Raw genomic sequence first — 12,233 nt, 5'->3', positions numbered from 1 at the left:
TGCTACGCTACAGTGTGATAGTATAGTGATTTTTGTAAAGCACGTGGGTAGGTGTGTTATGTTAAATTTCCGTCAGATACATAAAGAAAATGTTAGAAAAAAATTGCTGGAGGACGAGAACCTCTGTCCCCGCGCACACTCCGGCCGCCCAGACGGCGAGATAAGTGAGGAGCTGCCGCCACCTGGTGGCTGAAATAGAAATGGCAGGCAGGCCCCTGTGGAAGGAGCTCTTCCTGCCCGGGAAATCTCTTCCTGCCCAGGCGCCCTGAGAACCCGCCCCAGACACAGCCTCCACTGCCACCTCCCTGGAGCCCTCAGACCTCAGTGCTTGACGCTTCTTTGGGGGCATCAGGGTTCCAGGAAAGACCTCTGGCTGAGAGGTGAGAACCCTGGGTACTGGGCCCCCATCTGCGATGAATTCGCTGTGTGCCCCTGGGCAAGGGCTCTGCCCTCTCTGGGCCTTGATGTGTAGTGTGAAGAGTGGAGAGAATTGGTCTTTGATGCCACTACAGGCCTGCCCACTTGATCCTCTCCACCAGGAGCAACCAAGTTCCCTTGCAAGCTGTCTTCTCTGCCTCCTGCCCACAGAGTGAGCTTAGGGGTAGGCAGGGGAGGGCAAGACAGTCCTTCTTGGACGCACAGGGATGGAGGGGCTGGCTTTCTAAGGCCATCCCAATCCTACGTTCTTGTTAGGTTGCCAAGGGCTCCTGACCTGGGTACCCATGCCAACTGCCACTCCTGAAGGTCAAGTCCGGAATAGAACTCCTCTGCCACTTAGTGACCCCCAGACCCAAGCTCTGGCTTCCAAGGGCTCAGGACTCTCTGAAGGCAGAGGCAGGCTTCCTCCCTCAGACCAAGATTCCCAGAGAGCTGGGGTTGGCTTCCTCCCTCAGACTGGGGACTCCCCGAAGGTGGGAACAGTTTCTCCTCTCCCCCCCCCACCTCCAGCCAGAGCTCCCTGACACGGGCTATGTAGACCCCTAGACAGAGGGCCTCCCAAGGGCAGGCCTATCTTGTTCCACCAAAGACCCCAGCGCAGCAAGGCAGGCCCCGAAGGCAGGTTGGTCCCGGTGCTCCTAGCTGCCCCCCATCCCCAGCTCCCTGCCCACACAGGGCAAGAAAGCAGCGAGGCAGTGAGGCTCTGAGGCATGTGTAGAATAAATAGAACTTTATTCTTTATCCAGTAGATCTCAGTGGAAAGTCCAACAGTAACAGGTGCACCAGCGGGCTCTGGGGGGATGAGACCCCAACCCCGGGGCAAGGAGGGCAGGGCAGAACCAGCTCCCCCAGCCTGGGGGTGCAGGGGGTGAGGGGAGGGAACCCCCTGTAGGCCCGTCCTGCGGGGCAAGGAGGGGGCACGGGGATGGGGTGGGGAGCAGGGGGCAGGCCAGGGAAACAGAGGAACTCGGGCCAAGTGTGTCCGTTGGCCCATCGGTCCACTGCGTGTGTGTGTGTGCGCGCGCGCGTGTGTGTGTGTGTGTGTGTGTGTGTCTGGGGGCCCTGTGGGCAGTGCTGGTGGCTGTGAGGCTGGGGGACGGGGCAGCTCGAACTCCTTGGCCAGCCCCTTCACAGTGGGGGCTGGGGGGCTTAGATGAGGGAGAGGCAGCTCTGCCGAGTCCACAGGGCTGAGAAACACACACGAGCATGTTCTGAGGGCCCCCCTCGCTTTGCCCCCTGCCCTGTCTCTCATGGCGGGCCCCCTCCTCCTGGGGGCGGCCTGAAACTGTCCCCGCCCAGTGGTTAGGCAGAGGGAGAAGGGGAGGGCAGACCTCGGAAAGTTAGTACTTCACAGTTTTAAAGAGAAAACTGAGGAGAAAAAGGCTGGGGAGGAGGGCTAGGGGGTGCAGGGACATGGAGAGAGTGTGGGAGCCCCTTGTGAGCCGCTCCCCTCCCCCAAGACCCACCCCCCTCCAGCTCTGGATCCAGCTCCCCCCAATACACAGCACAGATTCCTTCAGTATAAATGTGCTTAAAATGAAAATTCTTATTAAAAAAATCAAAACCAAAAAAAAATTAAAATAAAAACAAAACCAGCGAGAATTAATACCTGGGGGTTGGTACGGCAGGGTATGTACAGGGGGACCCCCCCACCCCTGGCCCACCCCCTCTGTCACCAACCGAGGCAGGGGGGGTTTCCCGACCGGGGGGCAATGGCTTGTGGGTTCTGAGTACGGGGGAGCCAGGTCCTGGCATTTGCTGGTGATGAAGATGTGGCGAGGGGGGCAGAGGGCTGTCTTGATGAACGCAAGGCCCCCAGGCTCCATCCTGAGGCCCAGGACCAGGGGTCCTCACTCAGTTCACGACCTTGCCCCTGACGTCAGCCCAGGCTGCAGGAGCAGGCAGTCCATCCTGCCCAGGCCTCCCTCTGAAGAGTCGCCGCCTCCTCCCTCCTGTCCCCGAGGAAAAGGAGGACAGGTGGGGGGGGCAGGGCTGGTGGGGGTCGCATGGTTGGTAGAAAGGCAGAGAAAAGCCAGGGCGTGGGGTGAGGGCTGTGTCCACGGGGCACGGGCAGTCACGGGGAGTGGGTGGCCGGGCTGCTTCTGTTTGAGCTGGGGCTGAGGCTGGGGCTGCAGCTGCCAGGTGGGGGGGCCAGGCCACCCCCATCCCGCCCCCCACCCCCTGGCTGTCCGCTCAGAGTGTCCAGGCCCTCGGAGTTCTCCAGCATTTCCTGGATGAGAGGTGGCATGGAGCCCGGGATCTCCATCTTCAGCGTGATCACCCGCTCAGCCCCTGCCGGAAAGGAAGAGCAGAGATCAGCACACGGGCCCCCCGCCTCACAAAGCTCCAGGAGGGAGGGTGCAGGGGTAGAAGGACCAGTTCTACCCGTATCAGCATCCTCTACGGACTCAACTCGGGGCGCAGCTCTCGGACATAAGCCAGCTCCCTTAGGCCCCCAGGTCTAGGGGCAGCCGTGGCTGCAAACCCAGGCTCGGGGGTCGGACTGCCTGGGGTGGACCCGGGGCCCTTCCTACGTGCTGTGCGTCACAGATTCTCCTCCTGACGCCTCGAACACAGCTCTGTAAACACCATCATGATCCCCATTCCTCAGGTGGGAAACTGAGGCACAGAGCTGCTCCACACACACCCACACGGTCTGGCTACAGAGCCATGCCCTCAACTAGCGCGCAAAGGTGACAATGCCCCCTCAGAGCTCCCACGCAGGGGGTCACCTGGGCACGGGGCAGTCCAGATGAGTGGGGCATCGTCTTGGGCACGAAGACGTGGGGTGTTGGCTCCCACGTGGGGGGCCTGACTCTGGGCACGGGCAGGGGTCCTGGGCCAGGTGTTGGGGTCCAGCTCTGGCATACACACAGGGCATGAGCCTCACCCTTAGCACTGATGCTTCGCAGGTCTGTGATCTTCATCAGCATCTTGGGGAACATGTGGGGGCGGCTGGGTCTCCGTTTCCGCACATAGACCTTCAGCGCCTCCAGCAGCGGCTCCTGAAGCATGTCCACCCTGTCTGGCTGCTCCAGGTCCTGCCGGTCTGCGGAAGCAGATGCCCCCTGAGCAGCTCCGCCCCGGACCAGCAAGGCACACAGCCGCGCTCCCAGCCTCGGCCACTGGGGGGCGCGCTTGCCCAGGCCACAGGCTGAGCGTCTCTGCTCCTGGGACCTCCCCATACAGGGCAGTGCTTGGGGTCTGTGTGCTGTTGAGAAAGGCCCTAAGAGGCTCTTAAATGTGAGCAGAGAGGAACTGGGGTGGGGGTCGTCTGGGGCCCTCTCTGACAGCCCAATTCATAGGGATGGGACCCCTGAACCCAGGCAGTGCCGTCCTCAGGCAAAGGGAGGATGCCCGGGTAGGTCTCACTCCCACCTGTTATTATGGACACAAGCACAGTATGTCAAAACTCTTAACAGTCGAATAATAACAGCGGCCAACATCTACTGGGCCTTACTGTAGGCAAACCGTGCCTTCTTTATTACCCTCTTAACCCCCCATCAACTTTATGAGATGGAGACCCTTACTGCCCCATTTTAAAGAAACGGGGACTCAGTGAAGTTCAGCAACCTGCTCAAGGTCACAAGCCGGCCAGGATTTGAACCTGGCTGGTCTGACCCTCAAGCCCTCACTCTTAAGCTCCCTGGAAGGGGCACAACCCACCAACAGGGAAACAGACATCAGGCGTCCGCCCCACTCCCTTGCTGTGTGGCCGCAGACCAGACCCTGCCCCTCTGCGTTCTCCGTTCGCCCCTCTGAGGGGGCGTAACAGAGGCCCCCTTCCGATCTGACCCTGGGCTTCTCCCTGGAAGAGACTCCGGGGGCTGCCCCACCACCCTGGGCCTGGCTCCCCAGTCCCAGGCCCCCTGCCCACCTCCACAGATGAGACAGATGGCACTGAGAAGACCAGTCTCAGCGTCATCCATCTCCAGGGGCAGCAGCTGGTTGGCGAAGGCGAAGACCAGGTCCGTGAGGGGGCCGAAGCCGGCATTGTGCATCTGGGTCCGGTTCAGGGTCAGCCCATCGGAGAAGGTCATTGTGTCCTGCTCGGGCGTGTACCGCGTGCAGATCCGCAGGATCTGGAGCAGAGGATGCACGAGTTCAGGGACTGGACCCATCTCCCCAGCACTTCCAGTACCAGCATCCCCCACAGGACCACCGGGCAGGCGGCCAAACCAGTGCTGTCTGATAGAACCTTCTGCAATGATGGAAACGTTCTAGGTCTGCCCCCCCGCAAATAGTAGCCACCAGCCAACGTAGCCACTGGGCCCCTGAAATGTGGTTAGTGCCGCTGAGGAACTGAACTAAATTTAACCTTAATTCATTTAAATTTGAAGAGCCACACACAGCAAGCCGCTGCTGTACAGTGCAGATCTAGATCATCCGGTCTCCACGAAGAGAATCTAGAGGAAAACTAGAATTTGCAGAGCAGATTTGGGTCTCCAGTCCCCAGGACTGGGTACACAGCAGAACTCCATGAATGTGTATCAGCTCCAACCATTTCAAACCCTGATCCAGGGCTGAAACTCTTGCATCTGGGGCATGGGAACAGAGGACTACCCAGAAATGCCACACCCTGCTCTTCCCGCCCCACCCCTACCAGGAAGCTGCAGCCTTGTCACCTCTCAGGTTCCCCACCCTGGAAGTGGCCAAGAGGGGACAGGTGGGCTGAGCCCATTAGGGAAGTCAAGGAGCAGAGTCCTTCCAGCCTTGACTTGGACAGTTCCCAGCACGCATATCCTGCCTCTAGGCTGGCCACCCTCTGCTCCACCAAATGCCCTGCAGTCCCCTGAATCCAGCTGGTCCCACACCCTTGGGCCTGTCACACCCTGTCCCCAAGTTAGGGCCCTCTCCCGTGCCCCTTCTATACAACCCGGGGTGCTCCCTCCTCCGGGACGCCTGCCCTGAGGGCCCACAGCTGTGGCTCTCTCCTGCAGGGAAGGGACAGCCCGCCCCCATCTCCAGCAGCACTCAGCAAGGTCTGGTAACCTGTTTACGTATCTGCTGCCTCCACCCACAGAAGGTTCTCAAGAGAGGGGCCGGTGTCGTGTTCACCTCTGTTTCCTGACACCCAGCTCAAGGCCTGGCCACACAGGGTCCTAGGTGAATCTTTATTAGACGGAAGAGATGGGCAGATGGGTGGTAGGGTGGAAGGTTCAGTGGAAAGATGGGGTGAGCGTGGATGGACGCGTGTGTGGGTGAACGGGTGAAGCAGTGGACATCCAGATGCTGAGGGGCTATGGGAACAGGTGGTCACATGGGGGAAGGGAAGGGTGGGCACTTTGGACAGATCGATTCCAGATGTGTGTTTGGGGAAGGTGGCTATCTGAATGGCAGGACCTCCTCCAAGGACTCAGGGGGCAGTGCCCGGGTGGGCAGGGTGCAGACCCTCACCAGGATGTCCAGGCAGGCAGCCTTGAGGAGGGTGATCTGGTCAGCAATGGTGAGGGTGGTGAAGCCGGGCAGTTGCTTGGCGAACTCCACAGTCTTAATGATGCACTTGGTGGAGAGTTCACTGAACTTGTCCCAGAGGTCAATGTCCAGAGAGACACGTTGCTCTGAGCTGTTGTTCTGGGAGGACGGGGGAGAGTGAGGGCCTTCTCCTCACGTGCCCCTTCTCGGCCTGGCTCTGCCGCCCCCACGGGCCTGCCCTCCACCCGCTTCACTTCCTGAGAGCTCCTTGATCAGGAAGCAGGAGGAGGAGGGAGAAGAGGGGAAAGGACACGAAGCCCAGGCGGGGGTGAGGAGGGGAAGGATGGGCCCTGTGGCACCGGGGGCACCCCGCCCTGCCAGGCTGGGGGAAACCATACCGTAGTGTATTTGCCCAGCTGACAGAGGGCAGGGAAGGTTTCCTGGTGCGCTTTGCGCACCTTCTCGATGAGCTCCCCCACCTCGGGCGTCAGCGTGTAGCTCTCGGAGCACTCGGGCTTGGGCGCCTCCTTCTTCTTCTTGTTTCTGTCATTCCTCACAGCTGTGGAGGGCAGAGGCCAGGGTTACAGCAGGTGCGGGCAGCGGCCCATCCCCGCCCGAGCTCCTCCCACCAGACTGAGCCGCTGTGGCTGCCAACGAAGTCACCCGGCCGGGCCTCGCGCACGCGCACAGCGATGCGCACGCGGGCGCGCACGTGTGGCTGCGCACATACGAGTGCACAGGCAGGTAAGGTGTGCATGCACGGCCCACCCCTCCACGCCCACCTGACCCCCACGCCAAGCCCGGCCCCGGCACGTGACCATCGCACACACACGCACACCCCTTGGCCGCCCGCGGCCCCTGTACCCCACGCGTCTGCGCCGGCCCACACTCCGGGCGTGCAGGGGTCCGGGGCTGAAAGCAAGTGTGCAGAGGGTCCCACCCCTGTGCTCCGCCTCCCCTGCCCCCATTCCCTCGGCCGGCTCCTGCCTCCACTGGCCCCCAGCCCTCCTGGGCAGCAGCCTCCCTGGGGGTCCCTGGGACTGGCTCCGAGCAGCTCCCCAGCCTGAAAGCGGGGGGCCCCGGGCGGCAGAATCTCTCGGCCCATTAGCTGGGGGAGCTGACAAATCACCAGGGGCGCTGAGCCGCACACACCACTCGGCTTTAAAGAAGCGATGGGGTCGTTACCAGCCGATTATCCCAGACACGCAATCACTCACAAGACCAGCGGTGGCGGCTGCTGATGCTGGAGGAAGGGGGGGGGGCTGGGGAGGGGGCAGCGGCTGGGGAGGGGGCAGCGGCTGGGGGGGGAGCTGGCATAATTTGGAGATCACTCATGTCGATTCTGCAAATTCAATAAAGTGCAAGGGAGAGGAAGGAGAGGGAGAGTGGGGGGGATAATTTGGGAAGAGAAAATTGCAGCTGTGACAAGACGTTTATCATTCGGAAGCTTTAATTCTATTGAACTGGCAGCTGCTCAGCTCGGGGCACTGAGCAGCCGGAGAGGAGGAGGAGGGAGGGAAAGGGGGAGTTGGTGGGGGGGGGAGGGGGGAGGGGGGTCCCCACCCTGGTTCCTCGGCACTGAAACGCTCTGGGAGTGGAAGGTGGCAGAAGCCACGGGAGGAGCGGCGCTGGGCCCTGAAGGGAAGGGTCCCAAGTTGTCACCCACTCAACAGCACTTCCTGGGCACCAGACCCCACGTCCTCTGCCTCCTGCGGCAGGAGGTGGCGCATTGCTTGCTGCAGGGCCCCTCTGCTCCCATGTGGGGCTCCACGTGCCCCCCCCACATCTCCTCCCCACTTCCCTCTTCCACTGCCCTCTCCACAAAGGGCTAGGGGGTCCTGCAGCCCCCCTCCCCCACCCCATCCCCCAAGGCTCAGGCTCCATGGCAACGGCCACGCAGACAAGGAGGCGTCTGTCAGCGTCATTTATCTCTGACATCATCAATCACCGGTCACCACAGCAACACCCATGATTCAACACAAGAGGGTCTCCCTGTCCAGCCCACCCTTCCTCCCTCCCTCCCTCCATCGGGCCTCAGCTGAGCCCAAACTGGAAACCCCCAGTTCCTCTGGGATCTGAGAAGTCCCAATTCTCTCTTCCAACTCTAGGGCCCTGGCTTCACCAGACAATGGCTTTTAGGTCCCTGTGCCCGCCACACCCCCAGACACACACACACACACACACACACACACACACACAAATACCGACCGGCACCCCCAGCACAAGCCCTCCCCTCAGAGGCACAATCCAGAGGCCCTCAGGTAGGCCCCGGGCCCCGGCCAAAGCCAAGCAGGGCCTGGAAGCGGACACACACGGCCAACCGCGTGCCAACACTGCCGGCGGCCCGCGCACGGACCACAGCTGGCCACCGCGGGGACAGCCGGACAGGCCCTCGCAGCCATGTGCACGCTCCCGCCCGGCGCGCCGCCCACCCGCGCCCACGCCCCGGCCTCCGAGGCCGCGCAGGCCCGGCGCACTCACACTCCTTGGACATGCCCACTTCGAAGCACTTCTGCAGCCGGCAGTACTGGCAACGGTTCCGGGTCACCTTGTTGATGACGCAGTTCTTGTCCCGGTGACACGTGTACACCATGTTCTTCTGGATGCTGCGCCGGAAGAAGCCCTGGGTACGGAGGAAAAGGAGTCGGGTCAGCCACAGAGGGCCAGGCCAGCCGCTGCCCCGGGCCTTTGGCCATCACCTACCTGGGCGGGCCTGACAAGGTGAAGAAAACAGTCCACCTACAAGGATACCGCCCCCCCGCCGGCCCCAGAAGAACCCCAGGGCCTGCCTCACACGACAGGTGGGCAGCGGTCTTCCCACAGGCGATCCCCACAGTTCTAGCTTCCTCCCTCCCGGGGAAAAGGACCTCAGGGCTGCTAGTGAGTCAGGAAAAGGGGCAGACGGGACTCGATGCGAGAGGCAGGGCTCTGGAACCCACAGCCCTGGGCTCGGGGCACAGGAAGAAGAGGCCAGAGAAGGCCATACACAGGCTGGCCGGGGAGGTGGAGATGCACACACGGTCAGGAGTGAGGCGGCAAGACACGTGCTCACGAACCCGGCCAAGGTGCGTGATCACAGGCCGGCCGGGGCTGGTCAGGGTCTACACGCGGGGTGACCAGAGACAAGCAAACCAGACAAACTGGGACCCACCAGACAGGACAGACAGACACACAGAGCCCAAAGCCTTGTGCTTTGCCTTGCTTTCTGCCCCACACCTGGGGAGAGCCACTCCATGCTGAGGGGCAGCCCGGTGCCTCAAGCCTCAAAGCCGAGCAGCTTCTGCGCCCCAGTCCCTGGGGAAGACACCGATACAGAGGCTCGGGCACTGGGGAGAAGGGAAGAAGCCAGGCCCACAGCTGCTGGGAAGGTGGCAGCCACATCTGTCCTCTGGAGCCTAGCACAGGCACGGGGAAAGCCAGTCAGACCCTGGGGATCCCACAGCCCGGGCGCCTGAAGGAGAGGCCAAGGCGGGGCGCCGGCTCCTCCCTGCCTCCGCCAGGCCGCCGCGGTGAGGGGTGAGGCTCAGGCAGGGCCGTCGGGGGTAGGCCTCCTGGGTCCCTGGCCAAGAGCCAGCTGGCAGCCAGCTCACTGTGATAACCTGGGCGGCAAGCAGGAGCCGAGCGGGAGGGTATGCCCTGCCTACTGGAGGGCGGAGACGGGGAGAGGGGCTCAGGGGGGAGGGGGACCTCCAGTTTGGGGGTCCCTGATCATCTAATGCAGGCTTCCTCTCCGCCAAGGCTCTGCCACCTTCTGCGGGGAAGGAAGCAAGAGCGGCAGTTTCCGAGGCACCCCCCCCCAACAACGGCATCCTCCAGAACGAGGCGGGGGGGGGGGGCATCCCATTTATCTAATCAGGACTGGCCTTCCCAGTGACCCCCTCAACTCACCTTGCAGCCCTCACAGGCGCTGACCCCATAGTGGTAGCCTGAGGATTTGTCTTGACAGACAAAGCAAGGCTTGTAGATGCGGGGGAGGGGGGGCGGCGAGGGAGGACTGGGCACTATCTCTTCGGAACTGCTGCTCTGGGTCTCAATGGCTAGAGAGAGAAGAGGGGAGGGGCGGTTAGAGACCCAGGTCGCCATCCCTAATCCCGTGCCCACCCTGCTTCAAGAACTCCCAACGCGCCCCCAGCCTCTCCCAGCCTCACCACTGCTACTAGGACTCTCAGTCTGGGGCAGGGACAGTCTCAGGAAAGCTGGGACTCCTCAGCCAGACTTGGACAATGAGCTGCCCATGAAGCTTCCAGCACCCCATCACTCTGCCTACTCCCCCAGGACCCCACCTTCAAAACCAGAAAGATCAGAGGATAAACCATCACATTTGCATGTAGACAGGACTACGCTTGGGGGGTGGGGGCAGGAGTCAGCCTGGCTCTCAAGCCCTGGCCCCACAGGGCAGCCTGGCCCCATCTCCCCCAAGTTAGGAAGGAGTTAAGGCCTGGTAAGGAGGGAGGGAAGAGGACACAAGCTGGGGGCAGAGGAAACTGGGGTCAACAGGATATTCAAAGCGGCCACTCCCCCACCCCCTCTGCTTCCGCTCCCTCCTTCACCCACCCCACCAGTAGCCACAGCCCCTCCTCCACCTAAACAATCCCCTGGCTAGGGACCCAAGGCAGGGTGTGCAAAGAAGAATCGCAAATGTTGGAACAGAGCAGGTGGGGATTCCCCTGAGATAAGCAGGGGGACCCCTGGAGACAGGGAGAAGAGTCCCTCTGAGCCCCGGAAGCCCACTGCTCTGGGTGCCCCCTGTCTGGGGGGGAAGCAGCATGACAAAGGGGGGTCTGTTCCTATCAATGCTCTGTCTGTCTGCCCTCAATACTATGTCCGGGTTACTACCCTCCTCCCCTCCTGTTATTCAGCTCCAAGAGGGCGGGGCGGGGGGGGTGACCCAGCCAACAGGGGCAGCCCCCACTGGCCAAATCTTCCCCACTGCCTGGCCCCCTGCCCATCACCCCAGGCAGACCAGAGCTGGGCTGGGTGGGGGCTCTCTGTGCCCAAAGCCTGGGCCGCTGGGGGTGTATCGTGCTGGATGAGAACTATGGCCGAGGCAATCCCAGATTCCCAAGGTACCACCCGGCATCCTCCAGAGGCCTTTGCCAAGTCTGCTTGTCCAGGGCCAAGGAGGGGCAAGGATGTCTCCCTGAGTAGGAAGAGCCCAGCCTCCTCCCATACCCCAGAATCCTACCTACTCTCACCCCAAACTCCAGCACACATGGTTCTGGAATTCAGAGAGTCCCAGAGCTCCTGGTCCTAGCACCTCATAAGCCATGAATCATGTGGCCCCTAAGTGCAGGCACAGAGAAAAGCAGCTGGACATGGGGGGCTGGCTGCGTATGACCCCCCTCCCCCTTACCTGCAGACACACCAGGAACTGCCAGGCAGTGATGACAGGGAACCAGGCCAACAGCCTTGGCAGGGCCTTCCTGGCTCTCAGTGGGGCCCGAGCACCACTTCCCTGGTCAGCCTGGCTGACCAGCACCGCTGTGCCCCTGTCCCCGCCCAGAGACCAGCCTGCAGCAAAGGAACACTGGATACCCAGACTCCCACCAGTCTACAGCCTCTTCACTGACCTCCCCTGGCCCTCTGCTTCTCACCCCAACTCTAAACTGCCCTGGCCTAGCTTTCCCCCCCACCTCACCCTCCCTGAGGCCAGACAAGCAAATCAGACAGGCGAGAGGCCTGAGAACAGCTGCTGGGGGGGGGGGGTTGGGGTTGGGGGGCCTGGGTGAGGCCAGGAGGCAGAGGGGTGAGCCACAAAGGAGCCCTTTGTTGTGCTAACTTTTTCCAAGACGTAAAAGGAGTAACAATAGACAATCCAGACTGGTGGGGGGGGTCAAGGACAAGGGGGTGTGGGGGGACCATGGCCTAGAATCCAATAAGCACAGGATGAAGGCACTGACCTCCCCTCCCCTACCCTCCCCATCTGCCCTTTGCCCTGGGCCCACCCCTCCAATACCCGCCCCACCTCTAAAATGGACAGCCGGAGCTTTGGGGTACAGAGTGGGGCAGAGGGAGGGGAGGGCATGGGGAGACACACAGGATTACCAGGACGAGGGACAGACAGCTCTAAGGCCAGAGGCTGACTAAAGCCGCAAAAACCCATAGAACTTTGGAGCTAAGGGGCGCCTGGGTGGCTCAGTTGTTGAGTCTGCCTTAAGCTCAGGTCCTGGGATGGAGCCCCGCCTGCTTCTCCCTCTCCCACTACCCCTGCTTGTGTTCCCTTTCTCACTGTCAAATAAATAAATAAAATCTTTAAAAGAAATACAATGGAACCAATTAAAAAAAAAAATTTGGAGCTAAGGCAAAGTCCAGAGAGTGTTTATAAAACTTAAAGAATGTGCTTTTTAAAATCGTTTTGCGGCAGGATGGGGGAGATGAGC

At 61.5% G+C, this 12,233-nt stretch overlaps 1 protein-coding gene across 9 annotated transcripts in view; it reads right to left on the bottom strand.

Moving 5' to 3' along the window:
• Positions 1-1,153: 1,153 nt before the first annotated feature.
• Positions 1,154-12,233, bottom strand: part of RARA (retinoic acid receptor alpha) — a 43,313-nt gene continuing 32,233 nt past the window's right edge. For 8 of the 9 annotated variants that reach the window (XM_078065701.1, XM_036080006.2, XM_078065700.1 and 5 more), the window contains 7 exons: positions 9,742-9,890; positions 8,335-8,476; positions 6,252-6,412; positions 5,836-6,012; positions 4,316-4,520; positions 3,329-3,487; positions 1,154-2,730 (listed from right to left, as the gene is read on the bottom strand). In XM_078065701.1, the coding sequence (XP_077921827.1) occupies positions 2,513-2,730; positions 3,329-3,487; positions 4,316-4,520; positions 5,836-6,012; positions 6,252-6,412; positions 8,335-8,476; positions 9,742-9,890 (1,211 nt within the window). In that variant the 3' untranslated portion in view covers positions 1,154-2,512. The remainder of the gene's footprint in view (positions 2,731-3,328; positions 3,488-4,315; positions 4,521-5,835; positions 6,013-6,251; positions 6,413-8,334; positions 8,477-9,741; positions 9,891-12,233) is intronic. The other variant, XM_036080012.2, reaches the window with a different exon arrangement.

This window comes from Halichoerus grypus, chromosome 2 (genome assembly GCF_964656455.1).
Source record: "Halichoerus grypus chromosome 2, mHalGry1.hap1.1, whole genome shotgun sequence".
NCBI classification, from domain to species: Eukaryota; Metazoa; Chordata; class Mammalia; order Carnivora; family Phocidae; genus Halichoerus; species Halichoerus grypus.
Note: the sequence above shows the minus strand (reverse complement) of the source record. Positions and strands in the feature narration are given on the sequence as shown.